The sequence below is a fragment of the Myotis daubentonii genome, chromosome 12, assembly GCF_963259705.1.
Source record: "Myotis daubentonii chromosome 12, mMyoDau2.1, whole genome shotgun sequence".
In the NCBI taxonomy this organism is placed as follows: Eukaryota; Metazoa; Chordata; class Mammalia; order Chiroptera; family Vespertilionidae; genus Myotis; species Myotis daubentonii.
This window is the reverse complement of record NC_081851.1, coordinates 35,910,342-35,935,950: the sequence shown is the minus strand read 5'-3', so window position 1 is coordinate 35,935,950 and position 25,609 is coordinate 35,910,342. Positions and strand designations below refer to the sequence as shown.

Genomic DNA, 25,609 nt, shown 5'->3' with positions numbered 1-25,609 from the left:
CCCCGGGGGCCTGGGGCATGGATGGGCAGGTTGCTGCTTCCCAGACTCCTTCACGGCCTGCCTGCCTCTGGCTCACCTGCCAGAAAGTGTCACCGTGAGGGTGTCTCCTAGTATTTGACAGGGATCAGAAGGTCCCTCGGGAATGCTGGCGCCTGGGAGGCCTGCTCCAGGGGCAGGGAATTTGGACAGAGGAGAATCCTGGCCCCAAATCCCCAGAGGAAGAAGAAAGCAAAGGGACAGGCATGGAGTGTTAGGGTGGTGGACACAGAGGGGGGAGACCAGGCCAGACAGGAATGGGAACAGAGGGACACAGGACGGGAAGGGCACAGAAAGGAAAGCTGGGGTGTCATCAGGAGGAAAACTCATCTTTTTAGGGGGGCAGAGAGGGTAGCCTAGCACACCCCCAAACTCAATGCAGACTGAGTATAATCCCTGCATGGTTAAGGGAAGAGGGCAAACTGATATAAATATTTAACGTAGAATAATACCTAATATAGTAAATAGATGATGGAAGTGACAGTATCTGGCCAGGATGTGAGAAAAGCCCAGAAATATCTCACCGTCCTTTTGGTAAAGGGCCCCTCCATTCTCCAGTTGGTACCTCCATGTTCCCACCTCCTGACTTTGCCCATACTATTCACTTCACCACGACACCCTTCCTCCCCAAGTCCGTCACCAACCCCCTCCATCCTTCCAGGCTCACTTCTCCAGGAATCTTCCAGAAACGTCCCCTCCTGTGAACAGTCAGAGAGCCATGGGCTTGCCCTCTCTGAGGTGCCTGACCACTTCCTGCTTGTGTGCTTGCATTACCTGTCAGAGAGTGCCAAGTGCAGGCAGCAGGGGCCTGGTTTTAGGTATCTGTGTAGAACCACGGGACATGCCCAGCCCAACCCATCACCAACCCAGGGCCACATATCATATAATGTGCATTTAACAAAAATGCATGACTGAGCCTTCTAGAGGGAGAGGCAAAGGGCATGGTCAGGGTTTGGAATCCAGGCTCTACAGCAGTGGTTCTCAACCTTGGCTGCACATTAGAATCACCTGGGAATCATTTTAAAATCCTGATTTCTGGGCCTCATCTGTCCTGAATATCCTTCTCTTGGAAATTGATTCTAAAAAATAATTTTAGCACAGGTGAAAGTGGCACGCCTGAGACTTTTTTTTATTTTTTGGGTGGGATCACAAAAGACAGTAACAACCTATCTGTTATACCTGTAAATCTAGTGATAATGGTTATCTATACTCGGAGGATGAGGCCCAGAAATCAGGATTTTAAAACGATTCCCAGGTGATTCTAATGTGCAGCCAAGGTTGAGAACCACTGCTCTACATTGTCAGACCCATGTCCGTTGAAGATGATGAGGGTTTACAGATTCCCCCGATTCCAAGAGACCGTGCCCGGCTCACAAAGGACACAAATAAAAACACGCCCTGTGTGTGTATGTCATAGCACCATGTGGCCACCCCTTCCTGAGAAACTGGGGCCACAGAGGGGAGGGCGTTTCCTTGCTCGGGGTCACAGAGTGGGTGGGTGGCACTGGAAACCCATCCCGTCCCAGTTCTGGGCCATTTCCCCGAGATGTGGGCATGGAAGAACCCCCGTCCTCACCACAGTAACTGAGAGCAGGGCCGTCCCAAAAGGAAACCACAGCAAGGCCTGCATCCTGCCCCCCAACCCAAAGCCGATTCCTACTGGGGCGGGGGCCCCGGATAAGAACAGGAAGGTCCTTTTTCACTCTCATTCAAAGCTAAGCCCAGCTTGACATAGAGAAAACGGAGAGCAGGTGTAGAGAAAGGGTACAATTGAAACGCGGGCATCTCAGGCAAAGCTTTGAGAATCCTGAGCTTGCAGAACTGAAAAAATGGAAAAGAAAGAGCAGCGTCAAGTGTCAGGGAGAGTGGACTGACAGCGCGGTGGGGTGTGCATGAGGGAATGGAGCCGGGGTTGCTGGCAGGGGGTGGGGGGCAGCAGGTCATGTCACATCGTGTTAACTGCTCAGCATTTATCTGTCTGATGGTTCTCACCTGGGCCAGTCTTGCATCTGCCAAGTGCAGGGCCGTGCATCCTTACCTTGTCTGCAACCCTGGCTGGATCCATTCCTGTTGTGGCCCCAGGTGGTGGGACTTGTGGGCCAGAGCTAGTGATTTCTGTGCGTGCAGAGAGCCATGCCTCCTCTCTCTCATCTTCCCTGGGCTTTCCTAGGCCCCTCCATGCTCCCTCCCAGCAGCCCGGGGACTTGCAGAGCTGTCTGGTGTGGCTCCCACCAGCCGCGAGCCACCCTCTGGGAGGCAGGCCCAAGGGGAGAGGAAACCAGGGCCACATGGGGAGAGGTTCTGCTTCCGGGCGGCTGACCCCTGGGCGCCTGCAGGGGGCCTGTGTGAGGTAAACCAATATAATCCCGGCAGCATGGCAGGTACTACAACCCTCTAGAGCAGTGATGGCGAACCTATGACACGCGTGTCAGAGGTGACAGGCGAACTCATTTTTTTGGTTGATTTTTCTTTCTTAAATGGCATTTAAGTATATAAAATAAATATCAAAAATGTAAGACTTTGCTTTACTATGGTTGCAAATATCAAAAAATTTCTATATGTGACACGGCACCAGAGTTAAGTTACGGTTTTTCAAAATGCTGACACGCCAAGCTCAAAAGGTTCGCCATCACTGCTCTAGAAAATAAATCTATCCAGCTACCCCACGAACTATAAAAACAGCCGTGGCCTCCAGCCTGAATATCCTTCTCTCGGGAATTTATTCTAAAAAATAAATTGAGCACAGGTGAAAGCGGTATGCCTGAGTCTTTTTTTTTTATTTTTTGGGTGGGATCAGTAACAACCTATCTGTTATACCTATAAGTCTACTGATAATGGTTGTCTATACTGTAAGGCTAAATTTTTTTAAAAAAAATTATAAAGACTTGGAATTGAATGAAAAAGCAAACAAAAAGTCTATGTTCAATGTAATAAGTATGCCAAAAATGTATGCTGATGGGCAAGAACTTGATGTGTATATAGGTACTAACATTTGGGGATTTTTTTAAAATAAAAAATAGTTCCATTAAAGCTGGCCAGTGTGGCTGACTCAGTTGGTTGGGTGTCATCCCATGAACCAAAAGGTTGCCAGTTCAATTCCTGGTCAGGGCACATGCCCAGGGTTGCAAGATGTGGGCTCAATCCTCTGTAGGGAACATGCAGGAGGCAGCAATCAATGTTCCACTCTCACATCAATGTTTCTCTCACTCCCTCTCCCTTCCTTTCTAACAATCAATAACATATATATTAAAATTTCATTAAAAATTTTAAAAATTAGAATATCTAACGCATTTAAATGGACATCCTCACTCACCGCTAGTGCGAGTATAAACTGATATAATCTTGGTACAGGTTGGTACAATTTACAGGCAATTGGCAACATATTCAAACGCCTTAAAATGCTTTTCGTGCAGAAATTCCGGTTCTAGGAATTTATCCAAAGGAAATAAAGAGGAAAATGAGGAGATTTATGATCAAGGATATTTATTACAATATAATGGCAAAAAAAAACTTGAAACTACTCAAATGGTCAACAATAGAGAAAACAACTAAACATGGAATAACTACATGGTAAACTACATGCAATTGTTAAACACATTTTGAAAACAACATTTAATGACAAGGAAAAATGCTCGTGATATGTTACATGGAAAAAGAATATATATTATGTATACATTTGTTATGTATACAAATATATCATACGTGATTCTTTATGTGTCTATATAGAGCTACATTTATACATATTTTGTAAACATCCTAATTTTGAACATAAACATACATCAAAATGCTAGATTATTATTTCTGGCAGGTGGGGTAATAAGCAGTTTTTACTTTCTTCTTTAGACTTTCATATATTTCCCTCTATGTAGGGGTTAATACCAGAATCACAACATATCAGGAGGCATACAGTGTCAGTTATTTTCATTGTCAGTGATGCTAAGTGTGGTCATCTGGTTAAAGGAGTATCCTCCAACCACCGTACAGGCACCTTTTCCCCTTTGTAATTGCTAAATAATCCTTAGGGTGAGACTGCTAAAGAGCACACAAATATCCTGTCCCCAACTGTCTTTGGCTCCACGGAAATAGCGTCCATTAATGATTACACAATGGTTATTCCTTCTATGCTTATTAGCTGACACTCTTCTGCAAAGAGCTTCCCTCTCCCACATTTTTAGTATTACTATGGACTCATGGTTTATTATTATTACCTCAACGTATCATAATCCATCGCTCTTATTCTTCTTAAGGTTGGAATTGTCCCAAATGTGGCCAGTGGGTTGCCCTTCAAGCCATTTACGGGGTCTCGGTCACTCTCTGTGCACTTTCTTACTTTATGTAACAATTCTCCTTGCCCCACGTGTGGATCTGGCCATCTCTGCAGGAAGCCCCGGTTCCTTTTATGGATGGTGAGTGGTACATTGTTACCAGGTATCATTCTAGGTCCTTTCAGTGAGCAGAGCCAGGAAACTGGGAAATGTGTGTGTGTGTGTGTGTGTGTGTGTGTGTGTGTGTGTGTGAATCATGAGTTCACACTGATACCTCCAATTCAAATTCAACATCACATAATTCTTTGTCTTTTCCCTACTTCACATTTGTATCTCCCTGCTCCCAGGTGATGATGGTTCCCAACATCCATATAATTACTGACTTGTTCTAGCCTACACCTCAGCCCCAGGTTCCAGATCACTAACCACTCCAGTGCTAGTATTGAAATGGTGCAATTAACACTATTCCAGTTAGTTTTCTATGCTCTTCAGGATGATCATCTATCAACCATTCATTGCCTTAAATCGTTATTGAATTCAGAATAGCAAATCCCTTTTACCTTCATTCAGCCCATAATTAAAAGTAGCGCCGCTGCCCTCAGAGGCCTAGGTGGAATCCCATGACTTCTGTGGAGGGCCAAAGCTGACATCCATGCTGGCTCCCAGCTGTTTCCTTCCTCAGGCCTAACCCCCCCCCCACACACACACACACACACTGCACCCTGACGGAGACCCACACCCCCTCAACATCCCCTCAAATGATCCACTCTTGCAGACATTTCCTGAGCCAGGCGGACTTTGCTGACAGCTTTCCAGGAATGATGGTGGAAGGGACAATACTGGGTCAGGTCAACGACTCTCAAAGCACAGTAGGCACGACCCACCTCACAAGAGCCCCCAGGGCCCTGGCCAGGGTGGCTCAGTTGGTTGGGCATCCTAGAGGTCGCTGGTTCAATTCAGGGTCAGGGCACTTGCCTGGATTGTGGCTCCCCCGGCAGGGGGCGTGCAGGAGGTAGCCATTGATGTTATACTCTCACATAGATGTTTTTCACTTCTCCCTTCCTCTCTCTACAAATCAGTAAACTATTAAAAACATTTAAAAAGAGCCCCCAGGCACTGGCTCACCAGGTTACTTGCTCTCCTTCCCACTCTCTCCCTTTCCTGCCTCCTCCCTCCTCTCTCCTCCAGGATCAAAGCAGTCCCTCCCCCTGTCACACAGACCAGCCTCCTCCTCTGAAGCCTGGCTCCGCACAGTGAGAAAACAAAGCCGGCCTTCTCCTTCCTAAGAGAAATCACTGTGAATACAACTTCCCCCGCCTCAGTACACACAAGAGGGTTGGAATCTTTGGAAAGCTTGGTCAGTTCAAAAATCGCAAACAACTGGCTGCAAACTCTCGCAAGACGAGTCTATCTGTTCAGTCGGCGACTGCCCCCAGAACCGGGTCACCCGATGGCTCACGCTGCCCAGGACCTGTCCACCTCGGGAAACTGGTTTCCAGGGCCACCTCCTCCTGTCCTCCACGACCCTCCCCCCCTCACAGGCAACTGGCCCGACCTCCGGCTGGGCAGCCGCGCCCCGCGCTCTGCTTCCCAGGACACCAGCCAAGGGCCCTAGGAGAGAAGCCGTGTTCTGGAGACAGGAGCCTGGTCAGTGAGCCCAGCAGAGGGAGGGGGGTTGCGGGGGGGTGGGGGGGGCTGGCCCTCCTGGCAGCGCCACAGTTCGTGGGGAGGGGCTCAGGGAAGAGCCCCTTTGCCTCTCAGGGCTTCCGATTTCTCACTGTGGCCTTGCCAAGCCACCTGCCTCGACTAGAACCAGCGAGGCCTGAAGACCCCACTCATGGCTCTTCCAGGGTTTTTAGGGCCTAGATCTCCTGTGGGCAGAAACTTTCCAAAAGGCCAGCAGGCAGTCGTGGAAACAGTCCCCAACTGCTGGGGAGGAGGGGGGGGGCGGGGGGGCGGTGGAGGCAGTGCTAGGGGAAAAGAGAAGATCGTTCTGGGAAGTCGATCATAATCTTTGATGAGGGGAGGAAACATGTGAAATCGGAAAAATATCCTAAAACTACAGTGCAGTGGTTTTATTTTCTAGCTAGTAAATAATTGCTCTGACAGTGAGTTTGATTACTAATAAAGCATGAGATTTGTATATTTAGTAATGGGATTTAGACCCAAATGGTTTAGTGATGTACAAGAATGCTGCAGCCTTTCAAAATGAGAGCTGAAGATGAAAGGTGTGGTACAGGCGCAGAGTAGTAGAGTGAAGTGGTCTGGGAGCGAGGAGAGGGGGACTGGCGGTGGGTGGGCCCCCAGCACAGGCAGCATGTCACTCTGTAGCCGCCCACCCATCCCCAGAGCCCCAGCTGGCTGGGCTCACGGTGACTGGGGAGCACTGAAATGCCTCCCAACCTTCTCAGTGCCCCTCTGCCGCCTCTCAACACCCCTCAGACCACCCTTAGCACCTCCATCTTTTGAGCTCAGCACTGGCCTCTGCTGACTCCTCCATCAACGGGTAGCATTTATGTTGGGATTTATGTGGCAACTGTATCCAGTTTTGCACCATTCTGGAACTTTCTGGAAAGACGCATAACCTAGGCTAGGTAAGGAGTTTCTCTAGTTTGGTGCTCTTCCCAATTCTTGTGTGCTCGCATCGACAACTCCTTAGGAGAATGCAGACGGAGCCGAGAGCACAGCAGCCTTGTCCTTAGGAGGCAGTAGGCCCAGAGGCAGGTAGGACCAGCAATAAAATACCTGAGCCCTCTCTCCTGCTGACGTGCAGTGGAAACCACACCAGGTTAACGCCCCGTCTCACAGCCCTGGCTGCTCCCACGCACAGTGCGGGCTGTTCCAGGCCCAGGGGCTGGCAGGCCTTGTGCTCCTTTCCGCCATGGCCCTTCCCTCCCTGAGCTGATCAGCTCCGGGGCTGAAGCCGCAGTGCTCACAGAGATGTGCAGGGAAGCGCTGTCCACGCAGGTAGCCCACAGAGGGGCTCAGTGACTTGCTCAGGGGTGTGGCCAGCGCAGCAGCTCAGGCCTGCGGCCCGCCCGCCCAGTCATCTTGGGGAAAAGCTCCCCAAACTGTTGCCTGAACAAGAATGCAAACTGGCTAAGAGCAAGGGCTCCGAGACAAGCTTTCCTGGTTCATACCATGAGACGCACCTTCTGTCTTTGCCCTCGTCTGCACAATGGAACCGAAACGGATCTACCTCATGGGTTGCTTTGCGTTAATCTGATGATCGATGCATGTAAGATGCTTACAACGCCGCCTTGCCCACAGTGAGTGCTTAATAAATCTTTGCTGTTTTGTGTGTGCATGCATCCCTACACACATTTGTAAACACACATACAGAGGCTACAAAGACACGCTTCTTGGGACAGCTGAAGGAAACGGAGTCTGTTCAGATTTGACAAGGGCAGGTGTTGGTGAGGATGGCGAGCAACGGGGACATGGTGGATGGGAATGTGAAACCTGCAGCCACCCTGAGCAGTTGGGCCGACTCCTACGAAGTGAAACAAACACGGACCGTACGAGCCAGCGGGCCCACGCCTAGTCATTCACCCACAGAAGTGAAAGCATACATCCACACAAAGGCTCGCAGCAGTTTTATTTACAATAGCCCCGGTGTTCGTCAACACGTGGACGGACAAACAAAGGCTGGAACATCCTCTCAGTGGAACTACTCAGCAATGAGAAGGGAGGCAGTGCTGGTACCCGCAACATCACAGGGGAAACGCAAAAGCACGACGTGAAGGAAAAGAAGCCAGGCACACACTGCTGTATTCCATTTATACGACATTCTGGAAACAGCCAGACAGTAGGGACAGAAAACAGGTAAGTGGTTGCCAGGGGCTGGGTAAGGGGAGATGGACCACTAATGGGCATGAGGGGGCATTTTCGGGTCATAGAAATGCTCTACATTGTTACTGTGGGGCTGGATTCATGACTGGACGTTTGTCAAAATTCATAGCATGGTTCACATGGAAAAGGTAAATTGTACCTTATCACCTAGGGGAGGAGGGAACTGGGCACGAAGGGTGTGTAAAGGGTACTTTCTGGTTCTACTTAAACATTTGTACTGTTTGGACTTTTATAATGAGCATGTAACTCATGTAGTTGGAAATAAGTTTATTAAAGTTTGAAATGATGGTGATGATGATGGTGATGATCTATCTAGCCTGGAAGGGACATGGTGAGATCCAAATGAAATGAGACAATGTGTATGAGGGACACACACAGATGGCCCACGGATCTCCTAAAGTGACAAGGTGCAAAGGCCAAGGGGCCTCCGCAGAGTGACAGCCATGACTTACCTCGGTGACAAAGAGTGTGCGAGGGTCGATGATATCCAAGAAGTGCCTGAAGCGGCCATAGAAGGAAGTCTGGAGAAGGGGGTGGGAGAAGAGAGGAGATCAGCTGCTGTAGACCATCCTCCAGCCACTGGGGGACCCCACCCCCCACCTCACCCCCACTGTTGGGGCCCACAGTCCCCAGGACTCCCCACATGGGAGCTGAATACCAATGAGGCCTCACTGCTCAGTGACCTGAAAGCAGTTTTCCCAGTCGGAGGGCTTTCTAACATCAATTCAGAAAGACCATTAAGGCTCAGTGACTGTCCCAACTTCTTTTCAAGGTGCCTCCCATTTTTCTCCCTTTTCCCTCGGTGCCCTGAGATCCACTCCAAGCCTTTAGGCAGCTCCCACCCCCCACCACTGAGCACAGGGGCTGGAGGTCAGACCTGGTCCCCGCCCTCTCCCAGCCTTCCCTGACCACCACGGCCTCCCAGCCTTGCCAGGACCTCTCCAGTGAGAGAAGGCCCCTCTCCCAGGTCAAGTTCCCCAGAGGCAGAGCTCCAGCACCTCAGCCCCTGCATGCGGCCCCCAGGCCTCCTTCACCCACGGCTCTGGAGCTGCTGTGAGGCCCAGGACCAGGGGCCGGCTCCCTCCGGCCTTGCCCCAGGGCAGGGTGCGTGGAAAAGAAGGGCTTTGTGCAAAGCAGGCCACAGGCATTAGAGCCCAATGAAAAGAAACCGGGCAACCCTGGTGCTGGGCCCTCTGCCCTAGGGACAGAGCCAGCTTGGCAAAGCCAAGCAAGGGAGGAGACAGGGTGCCAAGCTAGGGGACAAAGGGAGAAGCTGCTAATGCTGGGGGTTCATGCCTCGCTACACTCCCAGGCCCTGTCCCAGATGCTCCCTGGAGCCCCACAGCTCTCCCAGCACCGTCCTCTGCTCTGCGCAGTGAGGGAACAGACGCCTCCACACTCCACCCCCTTGCTCACTAGGAAACCGACCCTGCAGCCACCGTCTGCTCCTTTCCCTTCCCTGTCAAGACCCTGTCGTAGCCCCGGGTCACCTCACAGTCCCCTGCACACACCAGGCCCCACGCTGCCTCCAGCTCTGCTCACCGTGGCTCGCCGCCCCGGGGCACCCTCTCCACCTCCTGCCTTTCCCAGAGACCAAGCTTCGGGGCCATTCCTAACGGAAACATGGCTTCTCTAACTCTCACAACCCAAATGGCCTAACCCACGCTGCTCACGCTGTTGTCCGGGCAAAATGGCCTCATAATGTCACCCAAGGAAACAGTCAGACAGCCGCAGGTTTGGTCAGAGGTGCACTGTGTGCTGAGGACGTCACTGCGGCATTATTCGCAAAGGTGGACGGCAGCTGAACACTATGCCGCCATTTAAAAGAGATTGCTTATGACGCAGAAAAATGCTTATGATGGTGTGAAATGCATATGAAGAGGATGATTCCAATTAATAGACAGGGAAATGAGTAGAGCCAGATGGATGGTAAGTGAATAGTAAAGAGGCAGATGACATACAGACCCTGTTTATCACTAAAACGCATCAGGGTTCCTCAGGGAAGCGGCCAGTTCCAGGGCTGGGGCCGGGAAGGTACTGGTGAGATGAGACTGGTACATTCTGTTGCGCCAGAAAGTAATGAAGCGCCACACACACACCCCCATCGCCAAATGATGGGGGCACGTTAAAAGGACCAAGGAAGGGGGGATGGACGCTGTGTGCCTCCGGATGTGATGCCTGGAGAAGTTCACAATATCGCTCACACAGGATTCTAGAAGGACCGAATCTAATCATGAAGGAACATCAAGCAAACCCAAACTGAGGCACAGTCCACAAAATAACTGGCCTTGTTCATCAAATATGACAATGCCATACAGACAAATCACTGTGCTGGACTGTGGGACAGCCCACATCACAGGAAACTAAAGCGACAACTAAATGTATCATGTGATTCTTGATTGAATCTTGGACAGGAATGGGGTGGGAATGATATTTTCAAGGAGACAACTGACAAAAATGTAGGTCATAGATTAATGAAAGTATTTTACCCATATTAAATTACTTAATGTAGTAACTATACTGTGGTTCTTACTACAGACTGAATATTTGAGCCCTCCCCCCGATAGTCATAGATTAAATCCTAAGGGTCCAGGTGACGGTATGAGAGGTGGGGCCTTGGGGAGGCGGTTAGATCTGAGGGCACAGCCCTCAGGAGTGGGATTAGGGTCTGTATAAGAGACCCCAGAGATCTCGGAGAGGTGATTTCTCAGTGAGTGTGGAAGACGGGGTTGGTGGGACACTGTTTAGATGCAACGGGTCCTTGTGAGAAACGCTGTTTCTTTGTAGCTGTTTTGATGCCTGTCCTCCCAGCCTGATGAATGGCAGAGAAGGATCCTACTTCCTCAGTCTAATTAATTTTTATTTTCTCAATAGTTTAAAATGTATGCCTTCCCCCCTCCAGAATTCAGCCCCCCTCTCCCCTTAATCAGACAGTTGGTAGATGTTTTTCCTTCCCTTTTTCTTTACCTGAAGAATGAGTCAGCTAAGTGATTCCTTCCAGTTCCTTACACAAGAAAGGTGAGTCAGCTAATTCTCAGCAGGGCCTGGGGCCTGCAGTACAAGGCCTTCCACCCCCGCAGCCATGGGGGAGAGCGGGCTTTGGGAGCAGCAGCTGAGGCAATGGGCTGAGAAGGAACCTTCAGCCTCCTGTACCCAGCCCTCTAAATCACTGTGCTTAGGAATAAAATGCTCGCTGAACCTGTGGCTCAAAGGCAGAAAGGCTGGGCCAGCTCACTAATCCTGGACCAAGCTGTACACTGAGTCACCTGGTATTCCAAAACCCAGCTGAACACCCAGAGATTCAAATTCTACTGGCCTGAGGGGGGCTCCAGGCATCAGGTGAGCCATGTGCAGCAGGGGCGGAGAGCCACTGGACTAGAAGGTATTGACCCTTTCCCCAGCACAATCATCCCCAGGGCCAGCCCTAGGAACAGTCACTAAGTCTGTAGGATAGAACTCATTACAGCCCATAACTACCTACAAGCCACTTTCACTTCAGAGCTTACTTCAGGCAAACTGCATGAGAAACTCCCCACTGACCCCGACCTCAGCCCACACAAACCTCCCACCCAGGAGCGCAGAGTGCGTTTTCCTGCCCAGCAAGCTCCCCGTACCCAGAGGGAGCCCCGTGCAACCCACAGGCTCTGCCACCACAGACCTCAGCTGATTTTAGAGCCCAGCACACCCACAGCACACACCTAACCCCAGTTACCTTAGCAGATGAGCAAGACTTCTGAAGGACAAGAAAGTTTTATTTTTAAAAAGCAAACAAACAAACAAAAAAAAAAAACCCCACTTATTTCTGGATAGACTGAAATACAAAAGGAAAAAGCATGTATGTCTATCTGTTTCCTGTCCAGGGGCCCCAACTTGCCCAAAATGGGCCTGAAGTGCAGAAAAGAGCAAGTTTGGGAGAGGAAATGAGCAGAAAGGAGGAGGGAAGGGAGCACAGTCAGGCCACAGAGCTTCCCAGGTGTTGTCTTGTCATCTTCCCCCTCCCATTAGGCCATAGGGGGCAGAGGTTAAAAGCGTGGCCTCCGAGACTACAAGGAACAACAGGGAACAGAACATGTTCAATAACACCACAGGGATGCCTTCAGCCACATTCAGAGTGCTGGAAAGTCTACAGGACAAACCAGTTTCTCAACAGACAAGCAAGGGGAAAAGGGAGGGGAGGAGAACTAATAGGTTAGAAGGCACATATCAGTCAACTATAATGTGCGGGCCTCTGGGATCCTGATTATTTAAAATATCATGTGACAATCAGGGAAATGTGAACAGTGCAATGGACTGATGTGTCCCCCTCCCAAAAAAGTCATGTGCTGAAAGCAGCGAATATGGTGAAAAGAAGTGTTTGAAGGGGAGGTGGGGGCTCAGTTTGAGGAAGAAGAGTTCAGCAGCTGTGGGTCATACAGGTCTTTGGGGCCCCTTCAAAAGTGAGGTCCTTATTTCAGAAGCAGAGGAAGCCACTGGAGGGTGTTTGGGCTTGGGGGGTGTGGGGGGGAGCGGGGCAGCTGGGGGGAGGGGGAGTCACTTGATCAGACCTGCACTGGGACTCTGCCATGAGGAAAAGGAGGGATGGAAGTGGAAGCAGCGAGACCTGTTAGGAAGCTCCCACAGGGCCCAGGAGATGGATGCTGGGACCTGGCCCAGAATTCCGGCAGTGGAGACCCGTGAGTTGGAGAGCTGTTTAAGAGAGGAGAACACTGGGCCTCCGGTTGTGTGTAGGAAGTGAGGGAGAGGAAGGGAAGTACTAGTATACAGTTTGGATAGACTGTCCAGGGGCCCCAACTTGCCCAAAATGGGCCTGAAGGGCAGAAAAGAGCAAGCTTGGGAGAGGAAACTTGGAGAGGTGACTCCCAGGTTTCTTAGGAGTCAGTTGGGTGGTGGGTTGGGCCGCCTGCAGGGCTGGGAGCAGTGTGGTGGGGAACAGGTTTGGGGGGGCCGCCTGCAGGGCTGGGAGCAGTGTGGTGGGGAACAGGTTTGGGGGGAAGCCGAGCTCTTTAACATGCAGGGATCACATGCCCTGTGCTTTATGCAGGTTCCTGTGCTGGAGGAGGAGCCCTTCAAAAGCAAACACTGTTCCTGCCTTCCAGAGGCTTGCCAGCGAGATGCTGGCAATGGCTGCCAGAACAGAGGATCCAAATGAGCACCATGGCTCCAGCAGCGATCACCGCAAAGGGCTCAGGCCCCTGGCGGGCTTGATAAATGTCTGCTGTGTGACTGAATGTCCCAGAACAAGCCCCAGAGAAAAGCCATCGCACAGATCTTTATCCAGCGCCTTACTATGTGTCTAGCGGCTCTAGCCCCACCTCAGGCTTAGGATGGAGACAACGAAGGGCAAAGATCAGCCCTTTCGCTCAAAAAGTGCGCACAGGAGTTAAGGAGACGGTAATCAGAGTATCAGAGGACCGTGGGGCAGGCTGACTTATAAGGATCCCACTGGGGTGGCCAAGGAGGTGGGCGGAAAGGAGTCAGTACCCTGGGGGTCGGGGGTTGGCGGGTAATGTCCCAGGGAAGAAGGGAGGAGGTGGCCTGGCTGAGCCTTGACCAATGCCTGGGGCCGGGCAAGGGAGGCAGCCAATGAGGGGTCACTCAAGTTCAGGCAGGGGAACCCCTGACAGTCTCGCCCGCCCGGACACCTACATGCCGTGCTGATTTCTTTTTTAAAGCAATTAAAGTCCTATTTTTTAAAACAGTGGGAACATTTTCTCAGAAAGCTAGAACACAGCTCCCTAGTTATCCGCGAGGCTCCGTGCACCACCTTGCTAGAACCAGTTTCTCTACCACCACCACCAAAATAAATGCTAACTAAATAATTAATAAATAATAAAATAGAAAGCCGACCTTTGCACATTTCCTTTCTTCCTGCAAACTGCCTTCTGTCCGCCCCACCGCACCCTCGGCCCTCCCTTCAGCCACGGCTTCTGCCCTTTTCCTAACAAAGTTCATTTCCTCCGCGTTGCAGGCAGCCGGGCCCAAGCGTAGGCTGGGCTCCCGCGTCTGCGGCGGCCCGCGGCGTGGGAACGGCCCCTCCCAGCCTCTGCCCCGGCCCCGGCCAGGCTGCGGGTTCGATCCCTGTCTCCGTGGCCGAGTTAGCGACGCCCCACCGGGGGTCCCGGAAGGATAGGACCCCGGTGACGGGTCCGAGCAGGACGGACAGAGCCAAGCGCTCAGAGCCGCTGGGCTCAGGTGCCCAGACCCCTCGCCGTTTCCGGGGCTGCACCCTCCTGCCCCGGGGATGACACAGCGTTTGCCCCGCACCCAGCTCTCCCCGCCAGTCCTCGCTGCATCCTCCGCAGGGAACCGGCCGGCCGACTCGCCACGTCAGCGAATCGCCGGCCGGAGGGGACCCCTGGGCTCGCGGCCCGGGCCCGTCGCGCACGGCGGACCCGTTTGGGGTGCAGAGCTGGGAGCGTGACCGGGGCACTGGCGCTGGCGGGGGCGCCTCCAGAAGCTCGGAAAGGCGGCCAGTCCCCACCGGGGAAAAGGGCAGACGGCAGCTCGGCCCAGGCAGCTTCTCCTCCAGGCCGGACTCGAACTTTCCGCCCCGAGCGGGCAGCTGCCTGGCCCCAGGTGACCCTGCAGCACCGCTCGGACCCGGCGCCCACCTCCCCGGCCGCGGCCGCAGCGGCCAATCACAGAGCGTCTCCGCGGGGAAAGGCAGGAGGGCGCGAGCAGCCGCAGAGCGACGGCGCCGACGGCCAATGGGCAGCCGAGGTGGGGGTCCTCGCTCTCCCCGCTGGCCAATGGGGAAGGAGTGGCTTTGGCCGAGGTCCCCATCCAGTAGCCGCAGGCTCTGGGGTGGCCGCGGGTCCGAGACCCCGGGGCTAAAGGAGACTTGGGAGAGGAGTTCGCTCACCCGCCCTGTGCCACCCGCCGACCCTCCGAGCGCAGCCCGGTCCTCACCTGCTGGAAGCGCGGTTTGCCCAGCTGGAAAGGAGGTGCATCGGTCGAGGAGCCAGCGGCACTTGCCGCCGCCGCCGATGCTGTGGTCGCTGTATCCGCCATGGCCACTGACGCCCGCAATCCCCGGCCCTTTTAAAATGTCCCTCCTCGGCCCCCGCCACAGCTACCTCTCCGGATTGGCCATGAGCAACCGCAGCGAGTCGGAGGCGCAGAGTGTTGTGGGGAGTGTAGTTTTTCTTGCCAAGACGCTGGACAGCCCTCGACTGCGGAGTTGCGCCCACGCAGACCGGGATTGGGTTCCCGCTGCCAGTTTGCACACCCTGCGAGTGTGCGTGTCTCAGGTCCCCGCCAAGGGGACCACGGAGAGACCCCTCCCGGTCCCCTGCCCCGAGAAGTTTGAGTTGCTGCGGGGGAAGTCACTCCCGGAGCGCATGGGACCCGGACCTGAAGGGCCAGGACTGGAGGCGGATTAGGGTTACTCTCCGAAGGCTTTCTGCGGGAGTTGCACTGCGGAACACTCCCGCAGTTCTGTCCCACCTGCCTCCTGCCTTGTGCTCTGTAGCCACCCTGATGGTCGGTTCCTGGGGCATGCTGTGTGCTCCCCGCCCACCCTGGCACATTCTGTACCTAGAAAACTATTAACTGTTTGTCTTCGCCTGAGGCTGGCTGTCTTTATGGCCTCAATGCAAACATTGTGTTTCCCAATCCATGTCCCTTCTTCTACAAAACCCACTATAACCGCCTTTCTTTTGCAGCCCTTGCATTTATAATTGTTTTGAGTGTCTTGTCTTTCCTACTGTAAGGTCCACAGGGCCGTTGTGACTTTTTGATTCACTGCTAAGTCCATGGTACCAGACATGGGAGAGCTCACAGTAGGGACTCAAATACAGGGTGTCCCCCAAAATGTACCCACTACTAAAAGCTGATAGCTCCGTTGATGTTTCTTTTCCGATTTAACCCATTGGAATTAATATTCAACGTGTGTATACATCTTGGGGGAACACCCCATAGCTGTTGGCTGAGTTAAATGCACAGGAGGTCTTAGGAGCCTTAGCAGCCTCCACTTCCTTTTGCCAAGGAAGATCCCTCCTGGGGCTAATTCCTAGGCAGGGAGAACTGGGAATGACCAGTAGGGCTCAGCAGGGTTAGGGAGCACTACAAGGACTTTAGGGAGGGGGGTGCTGCAGATGGTAAAGCAAGGCACCAGCAGGGATAATGAACACAAGAGTACAATAGAAATATTTAGTCTGACCCTAGGGAACCCCACTTTGGATCTCCTGTCTTGTGGTGAGGTGCAGGGTTGCCTCATGCCTTCCCATGTGTTTCTTAACAATGTATGATCCATAGCTGTCAGTTCATCCTCCAGCAGTTGAACCACAAGACACAGACGTTCCTGAAAGCTGGGGAGACATTCCAGCTAGCCCTGAAGAACCATTTGTACCTTGGATTTGTAGCTTACCTTTCCCTCCAAGGCTAAATGGTTTGAGCATAGGAATCAAGTCTTTTATCCTCTGTATCCCCCAAGTATTCAATAACTGTATCCTGGGAGTGAGAAAGGACTGAGTCCGGCCGCTGGGCAATGCTGTGCCGCTGCCTTGATGTCAGGGCAGTGACAGTGTTACCCAAGAAGGCCATCACCTGCCTTCCCCAGGAAGCCTGCTCCACATGCTCATCAAACCAGGAACACAACAGAGCCACTTGCAGTCTGTGAACTTTTTATTCTTCATAAAGTGCTCGAAACATGAAGAGCAAGGTCTTTATAAACAGGAGTTACTAGGAAGACAAACGGCAAAGCAGAACTGTGCCTGCTCCCTGCCCACCCCACCTGCGGCCCTTCCAACTCATGGCCAGGAGCAGAAACATCCAACGAGAACCTGGGCTTCAACTCCAAACTTCCAGAGACATCCCTGGCCTGGGCTTTCTGGAAGTTCACAAAGATGACTGGAAGGTCAGCCTCAGGGCTGGGACTGACTAGAGCCCAGAGGAATACCTAGTGGCAGAGTGACCCTCTTCCCCCAGAAGAGATACCTTCGATATCCAACATCCAATGACCCCCCCAAAAGCAGGACCAAAGTCCTAGGTACCTGTGGACACTTTCCTCCTCCTCAGTGAGTGTTTAAGGTAGATAATGTTAAGGGGCTTTCCCCAATGTGGGCTCCTCTGCTTTGTCCTGGCAGGAGACATCCCCCATAGAGCAAATCTCCTTCCGAGGCTTTCTGAGCGATCCCAGAGAGTGACCCCACAGGCCAGCTCAAGAAAAAGAGGGATCCCCGAGGAGCCCTTTCCTCCTTATTGGGTCCGAACTTGCCTCCTTCAGCACCTCCTCACCCCACAACTTTGCTAAGGCAGGGTGCCCCAAGCCACCAAAGGTCCCCTGCAGATGCCATGGGGAAGCCTGCTGTTTTCTGCAAGCAAACCAGCGCTGGGCCAAAGGGCAGACACTTCGTTCAAAGTGCACTACAGCCAAGCCAGTCAAGGCTACGGGGAAGGGACAGGCTGGGACAGCAGGTAGAGGACAGATGGGAAGGCTTTTTCCTAAGTGTAGGCAGAGTGGACCTCCCACTTCCAGAATGTAGTGTTTTTTTCCCCCCGGGACCCCCACTATTGGTGTTGAGGGAGTAAGAGAAGACAGCAGGTAGGTAAAGGGGGCAGCAGCAGGTTGGCCGGACCCTTCACTGAAATTAACTCTAGGGGAAGGCAGAGCAGCAACAGGGCTGCCCCCTCATCCATTTCCGTTCCTAGCATCCTACCAGATCCAGCCCCTTGTGCTCAACAGGGAGGGAGAGGGGCGCCAAACAGAGGGCGGGGTCTACATCCAGAAGCCCCTGACCCCACCACAAAAGGCACGTTTTAATCAGTTTCCAAAAGTTCAAATCCTGTAGCAGCACAGAGTTTTGGCATCTGGACAGGCAACGAGAACAGGGATGGAGGCTTGATCCCCAACAAATAGCCCGAAGCCCCAAGGCCTGGAGGGGCCCACACCTGCCCGGGCTCTCCCCACCTTCACACATGACACCCATGGACTGGTGAAGAGGGGGGCAGGGAGTGGCCTGGAGAATGCACAGTATCTCCTTCTATCCACACCACGTCCGCTTCTCAAACAGCTGGACACACACAGACTCAGGACATGGCAGACAGGACATCAGACCAGCGGTGGCCAACAGGTGGTCCACGGACCCCTAGTGGTCCGTGAGGTCCAAAAGGTTGGCGACCGCTGCACTAGACCATACAGGCTCCTTGTTCTCGGAGAACGACTTGAGGCTGAAGAGCAGGTGCCTGGTTGCCCATAACTCACAGACAAATCGGCAGCTTGGTCCCTGCCACAGCCCTAGTAATACCAGGAGCCCTCCAGGGGCTGGAGGAAGATGAAGAGGAAAAGCATTTAGCTGTGGGAGAAATGGCTGACCATCCCTGTGGGGTAATAAAGTATGTCCCAGATACCACATCAAATTGCAGCTCACCCCTGCTGTCTTGAGGGTTAAATTCTTTGTTCTAATTTCTGGAACCCCCAAAGCTAAGGGGTAGGAAAATAGGCAGGTGGGTGAGACCCACCTCTAATCGGAGTCCAAAGGCCCTCCTTCCCACAGCCCCAGTTGAGGCAGGAGGGAGGGGGAGCCAGGGGTGACAACCAAGGACAGACTGCGCCTGCCCAGGGAGTGAGTTCAGCAGGAGGGAGGATGTGAGCCCTGCTTGAACGATGGGTCCACGCCCACCCTCCTGGGGGGTGGGGGTGAGAGGGCTACTTTGGGGGGTCAGGGGGGATCTGCAGCAGTGTGGGCGAGGTCTCCATGATCCGCACCAGCAGCCGGTCAATGTAGCTCTCCAGCTCCTGCACGTGCTCGTCCCGCTGGCTCAGCTCCCGCTCGCGCTGCAGGAGCAGGCCGATGAGCTCGTCGTGGGTCAGGTGGTAGTACTTGGCGGACTGGTCTAGCACACCAGCATCCTGAGGGCAGATGGAACGAGAGTGAGCAGGGCACCCTCAGGCCTAACTGCCTGCCTGGCCACCGACGCCCCAGTTACACCACCACCGGCCCCGGAGCTGCCTGTCGCCAATGCCAGAAACGGCCTAACTGGCTTCCGGGCTCTGGCACGGGACCAGGCCTGCTCCTTGCTGCACCCTGCCCAGCACCCTGTTTCTGAATTCCTCTCTCCCCAGCACCACACGTCTGATTGATCCCCCATGGCATGCTGCCAGGCCTCACCTTCAGCCTTTTGGTGTCCACAGTCTGGCCAACCTGGGAGGCCGGCGCCACAGGCTGCACGCTGCCGGAGGTGACTGTCTTGAGCTTCTCCAGCCCGCTGCTCAGGGCGGTGCTCAGGCTGGAGCGGGGCTGCTTCCTGTCGGGGCTGCCCTCCACAGGGGCAGCACTGAGCGGCTTCACGGGGTGGGGACTGCGGAGACAGACAGGAGATGCGTTATGGGGAGGGACGGGCAGCACACGGAGAAGGTAGGGCCACAGTTCTGCTGAACAGAGACCCACCACTTCCTGTGGTGGCTGCCCCTACAAAGCAAGGCCTCCGGGCAGCTGTGCCCAACATTCCTCAGCACCCTGCCACCTGCCCCTCCCCATTTTACTCCCTCGGATGGCCCTGCCCCTTCACCGGGACAGCAGAGGCCTCTCAGACTTCTCTGCACCTGTACCCAGTCTTCGCCAGGGCTGCCCCCTCCTCCCATCTTCCCTCCATCCTCTTCTGTATTGTAACTTTTCTCTGGTTGCGGGAGAGGAGCGTGACCAACCCTCCCAGTTTCCCAATTTTCTCAGGACTGGGGACTCCCAGGAGGTGGGACTTGCTGTGCCAACCAGGAAAGAGCTGGGCAAACTGGGACACTAGGCCGCCTGTGTCTCTCCCTTGGTTGCTTCCCCTCAGCATTTACACGGGTTTGTGTTTGCCTGGCTACCGCCCTCAGTCACCCACCTCTTCCTCCTCACCCAGCCTCTCCAGAGCGTGTAGACCACATTCCGCCTAAGTTCCTACCTTCCCTGACTCCTCAACCCCGAGAACAGGACGTGGGCCCCACCAGCCCATCACAAACGTTCCTGCTGAGACCCGGTTCTCTCCTTCCTGACCGCTCTGTGGCGTAGACTCTGGGACCACTCCTTCCTTTGGGCTGCTCTCCTCCCTCATTTCCCCGCCCTCCCCCCACCCCCTGCCCTTCCCTGCTTTCCCAACTTCTCAGTCTTAAATGCGAGTCTGCCGGGGTTCTCTCCCCTCCACCTCCTCACAGCGGTCCCCAGCCTAGACCTCAGCCCCAAGTTCTAGAGCAGCCGTGGGCAAACTAAATGAATAAAACTAAAAAAAAAAAAAAGACCGTACCCTTTTATGTAATGATGTTTACTTTGAATTTATATTAGTTCACACAAACACTCCATCCATGCTTTTGTTCCGGCCCTCCGGTCCAGTTTAAGAGCCCATTGTGGCCCTCGAGTCAAAAAGTTTGCCCACCCCTGCTCTAGCCCCACGCAGACAGTTTCTGGCTGGCGTATCCACATGGGGTCCACCCCGGCATGTCACCCTCCCCTCCACGCCTGCCCTTTCCCGGCCCCCCGCCCCCCCCCCCCCCCCCCCGTGCTGAGTGGCACCATCCCCCGCCCATGGCTCTAGTCAGAAACCTGGGGCCTCTGGATCCCCAGCTTTGGCTTTAGCCTTAACAAACAGTAAGCCCCGCTACCTTCTCTCAAACCACTCCCTCCTCGCCAGGCCTGGGCTCGCTAAACCTTCCTCCTCTGGCCACAGCTGCTAAGTCAGCCCCCCTCTCCGCCCCCCAACCCCCTGCCAGAGTCCTGCCCACCTCCAACCACTCCACTGTGCTGTGGGCTCATGATCTCAGCCTCCCTCCCAGGGTCAGGGCGCCTGGCCTTCCCTCCCAGCCCTCCATGCACTTCAGCCAGGACACAGGCTCTCCCTCTGTCTGGAGCGCTGCCCCTTGGCCTGTGGGCCTGCTAACTCCTACTCAGGTTTCAAAATTGAGCAAGGCCACTTCCTCCAGGAAACCTTCCTGCTTCCCCCAGACTAAGCTGTCCCTCCTCTGGGGCCCCAGCACCCGTACCTGTGACAGTTACCCAAATTGCAAGCATCAGGCCCCTAATTCAATTAACCTACCCTTAGAGCCGTGGTCGGCAAACTGCAGCTTGCAAGACACATGTGGCTCTTTGGACCCCTGAGTGTGGCTCTTCCACAAAATACCACGTGCGGGTGCACGTACAGTACAATTGAAACTTCGTGGCCCATGCGCAGAAGTCCGTTTTCTGCCTGGGCGAGTCTATTTTGTAGAAGTACTGTTGATATTTGGCTCTGTTGACTAATGAGTTTGCCGACCACTGCCCTAGAGGACCTCTTTACATCTACTTCATGGAGGATTCGAACCATTAGAGAGTAGGAGGCAAATGGCTTAGGCCAAGGCCTGAAATCCACTGCAGAAGGGCTCACCCACATGCAGGGAGGCCCACAACCTGGGAAGAGGGCAGAGAGCCCAGGCAGGGGCAGGCAGCAGGGAAAAGAACATTTGTCTGTCCTTCCCACCCAGGCGTTTGCATTAGGGAAGGGGGCGTAAAGGCAGCTCTGCTGCCACCTATGGGCTGTGCTAGGGGCAGGGAGGAATACCAGTGAGGCATGCAAACACCCTGAATGAGGGCCAGGCATCCTGGGCTCCGGGTCTGATTGCTCCCCTGCACCTGAGGGACCCTGGACCCTGAAGCTCTTATGGGCTCTATGTCCCCATCTGAGAAATGGGGCCAGTTCTATTTTTGCCATGATGTAAGGAACATGCAAAGTACAGACAGGAAGCCAAGTCTGAAGAGAATAAAACGGGTGAAAAATGGCGAGTGTACTTGGAAGTGCTGCTGGGATACAGCAGGGCCAGCGGAGGGCACTGGGAAGCTGTTCCGCCTCCTCCCCCACACCTCTGGGAATGGCCGCACCACCTAGCACTGCAGCCGCAGGCAGGCAGCCCGGTCTGCTTCCCACCCCTTCTCAGATCAGCATGGCCCCGGGGCCTTCCCTTCATGCTTCACCTCCATCCTCCGCACTGGGCTGGAACTCCTGGCAACACAGCAGGGACAGCATCTTTCATCCCTGTCAAGTGTCTGACACACTGGATGCTCAGTGAACTGGGAGGACTGAATGCAGGAGCCGGGGGCTGGCCTCCCAGAGGCCGGTGCTGGAGCCTGCCCTGCTCCCCAAGCCCCTCCCTTCCCTGCTCATCAGAGCAGCACCTCTGCTCCCCTTGCTGCTCCCCTCAGGCCTCCTGGGGCGCTGGCACGCCTCTAGACTTTGCTGCCCCTGCTGTCACACCCTGTCACCAACAGTGACCTGGGCACTCCTCGTTAGCCACCCGGTGAGGACACCGCCTCATAATTCTTCCAAAGCAGACCAATGCCACAGTGACCAGTCACAAGGGCAACCACTGTCAACTCAGCACAGTCCTAAGCGCCTGGGGCCACCCTGAAGGCACCACCACAAACCAGTGAAGCACCTGATGAGGCTAGAGACCCTTTCTTCTGGGTGTCACAGATGTGGGACGCATTCCTTTTTTCTTTTCCTCCTCAGTGGTGTCTCCGCTTTCCTCTCTGACCTCAGTGCCAGCCCCTCCTTTGTCCTCTGGCTCTCTGCCTTCCACAGCCTCTCACCCTGGGGCCTGGCGCAGAGGTCGGGAGGGATGGGGACATCTGACAAGCTACACTCCCCCCACCAGCCCCGAGGTGCTCTCACCTCCCTTTCCCTGCCCACCTACAATACCTCCCCACCCACTCCTCACCCCCTGCATTTCATCAGCGTTGTCATCCCCCAGAGTCCTGGCCTGTGGGGGCACCTGCTGGTCCAAGGTCCCAAAATGGAGGCAGTTTCAGAGCCGGGACCACAGAGACCCATGTCTTCAAAGCCCCCCTTGTCCTGCCGGGGTGAGCAAGCCCTCGCCCAGGAGGGACAGCCCCTGGAGGGCTGAGGGCCTTGCAGGCTGAGTTGCCCCCTTCACCCTTCCTCCTGAGACTGCTGTCGGGTGGCCGCTCACCTGTCACTGGGCTGTGGTTCCTCAGCTGGTCGTGTCTCCAAGGGCAGAAGCGCAAGCGGGGAGGCTGGGGTGACTGCAGCGTGGTCCTCCCCAAGTGGGGCAGGGGAGCCCCCCGGGGGGGAGGCTGGCTCCTCGGGGGACAGGGAGGAAGAGGTCAGGGGCCAGGCTCCAGGCAAAGGAGAGCATGGAGAACTGGGCCCCCCGTGGCAGTGGCTGGCCCAGGGCGGGAGAGGGGGCGGTGGAAAGGTGGGCTCCGGGGGTGTGGGCAGCTCTTCTGGTCCAGAGTGGATGGATGATTCCCTGGACTCTGGAGGGGATGTGGAGGGGAGGCTGGGGGGATCTCGGCTCTCCTGAGACAAGAAGGGGTTCAAGGCATCCTCCTCCAAAGCCCACAAGTCAGGCTGGGGGGAGCTGCCCGGCAGGGGTCCAAGCCCTTCTCCTGCTGGTTCCTGGCTCTGGGCCTCAGGAGCCTCCGGGCCTTGTCCTCTCTCCAGAGCCCCCCAGATCTGCTGGCTCTGAGGAGCCAGGCTCTTTGAGTGAGAGGGCATGGGGGCAGGACCCTCAGGGCAGCTGGTGGGCAGAGATAAAGTCGCAGGAGGGCTGGCGTCCTCCACTGGCTCCTCCAGGCTTGGCTCACCCAGCAGGGTTCCGGAAGAACAGCTGTCAGACTCGGACCCTGGCTTCTGGCCGTCCTCCTTGGCCTCCGGGGAACCAGCAGCCAGCGCACTTGGGAAGGCGTCGCCTTCTCCCGTCTCTGCCCCCCTGCCACTCAGCCCCCCTGCAGCCTCCTCCTCCTCCTGGAAATCTGAGGGTATGAAGAGGCGAGGTGGCTTGGGAGGCAGCATGCTGGGCGGCAGCTCCTTGTCCAACATCCATTCGGGTTTGGGCTCTGGCTCCAGTTCCAGTTGGGAGAGCCCCTGGTTCCCCTTGGGGCTCACAGGCTCTGGTGACTCTGGCTTCATGGGGGAAGGAGGCAGTTCATCAGACTCTCCCCGTGTGATTGGTGAGGACATCTCAGCCGCAGGAGAAAGGGTGACCACATCCCAAGGCCAGGAATCGTCCACCGTATTGAGCTCCTGCAAAACCTGGCTTTTGCCTCTGGAAGCCTCCTCACGCTGGCCCTCAGGGGCGTCGTCCGGGCCTGGCAGCCTCTCCCACACGCTGATCACTTCTGGGGAGCTAAACAGAGATGAACTGTCTGCTGGACTCTGCCCTGCTTCACCTCCTGGGGCCGTCGGCTCCCTGTCTGCTTCTGAGTCTGAGGCTCCCGGGTGCAGCAAGGCTGACGTGGAGGGCAGGCCGGCCTCTACAGACCCCAGGGGCCCCGGGGCGGCAGCACTCAAACTCTGGTGGTCCAGTCCCAAGTCCAGAGGAGCCCTGGACTCCAGCCCCTCGCTGCTCCCACCTCTTCCTCCTCCCCCTGGGCCCCCTGGGGGCTCAGCTGCCTTCACTGCCATGGCCCCAGGGCCTGGGTCTTGCAGCCCCACTCCTTCAGGGGCCAGGATCTCACTCCTGGCCTCTGGACACAGCCTGCTGGCAGCAAAGACGTTGAAGGTGTCTTCCCACTCAGGCAGGGCTTTCCCAGGGGAGGCCAGGGGGGTGGGACCGGCCCTCGAGGCCCTGGGGAGAGAGGGAGCAGGTGAAGGAAAGTTTAGTGCTTTGTCGGCTAGGAGTTCCTCGAAGAAAGGGTTGCTCTGCAAGGAGGTGAGGAATGGGTTGGTGAGACCCAAGAATCCAGGTGGGGTAGCTTCAGGGGCAGCGGTGGCGGCAGCTGCAGCGGGGGAGGCGGCTGCAAAAAGGTTAGTGCTTAGCATGGGAGCAGCGGTGGGAGCAGGAGTGGGGGGGGCCGGAGCACAGGGGGAGCAGGGGAGGTGGTGAGGAAGAGCAGCTGGGTCAGGTTCTACCTGAGGAGACACGTCCAGGCTGTGGAGGGAGACAAAACCATGAGCCTCCTGGTTAATGCCAAGACTGGAAACGCCCCTGCTGAATACCATGCCCCCTGCCCCCCACCTGCCCCTGGACGAGGTGCCACATGCCACCCAGGCTGGGTTCAGGCACGTGTGTAGGCCAGCAGACAGAGGGAAAACCCAACATGTAACCTACATTAGGCACCACCCAAGGAGGAAGATGCTGGGTGGAGTTCATTGAAGCCTCACACCAACCCTGGGAAGCAATAATCCCATTTTACAGGCAGGGCCCCAACCTAAACCAAGTGTTCTTTCCACTACCCCATGTTGAAGATTCCACTCAACACCAGAATTATGCTTGGGAGCCAATCAGCACGCACCTCACATCCCTCAGGACTGGCTTGGAGGGGGAGAGGCCAGAGAAAGGCCAGCCTGGTATCTGGCTAGACAAAGCCCTCACTATCAGAGACATGACTGACTTTGCCAACCCCTCACAGAAACAGGTGATGATGCTGGGCTGCTGTCAGGCATGACAAGGTAACAGCACATAACTGTCCAAGTAGGACAGCAAGGCATTGCTGAGGACATCTGCTGTCAGGCGTCCACAGGGACCAGCATTGGGCAGACGGTGC

The 25,609-nt window shown here is 54.9% G+C and overlaps 3 protein-coding genes across 9 annotated transcripts in view; 1 reads left to right on the top strand and 2 right to left on the bottom strand.

Annotated features, from left to right (window-relative positions):
* Window positions 1–16,247, bottom strand: part of SFXN5 (sideroflexin 5) — a 103,192-nt gene extending 86,945 nt beyond the window's left edge. The window contains exons 1-3 of one of the 4 annotated variants that reach the window (XM_059659441.1): window positions 15,063–16,214; window positions 8,615–8,674; window positions 5,899–5,912 (exon numbers count right to left, since the gene is read on the bottom strand). In XM_059659441.1, coding sequence (XP_059515424.1) covers window positions 5,899–5,912; window positions 8,615–8,674; window positions 15,063–15,103 — 115 coding nt within the window. In that variant the 5' untranslated portion in view covers window positions 15,104–16,214. Of the gene's footprint in view, window positions 1–5,898; window positions 5,913–8,605; window positions 8,675–15,062 lie in introns of all 4 variants that reach the window. The other 3 variants (XM_059659442.1, XM_059659439.1, XM_059659440.1) reach the window with 3 other exon arrangements.
* Window positions 1–25,609, top strand: part of CCT7 (chaperonin containing TCP1 subunit 7) — a 354,827-nt gene that overhangs the window by 216,963 nt on the left and 112,255 nt on the right. The window lies entirely within an intron of this gene.
* Window positions 16,761–25,609, bottom strand: part of RAB11FIP5 (RAB11 family interacting protein 5) — a 36,633-nt gene continuing 27,784 nt past the window's right edge. The window contains exons 4-6 of one of the 4 annotated variants that reach the window (XM_059659425.1): window positions 23,071–24,993; window positions 19,265–19,454; window positions 16,761–19,005 (exon numbers count right to left, since the gene is read on the bottom strand). In XM_059659425.1, coding sequence (XP_059515408.1) covers window positions 18,802–19,005; window positions 19,265–19,454; window positions 23,071–24,993 — 2,317 coding nt within the window. In that variant the 3' untranslated portion in view covers window positions 16,761–18,801. The remainder of the gene's footprint in view (window positions 19,006–19,264; window positions 19,455–23,070; window positions 24,994–25,609) is intronic. The other 3 variants (XM_059659426.1, XM_059659427.1, XM_059659428.1) reach the window with 3 other exon arrangements.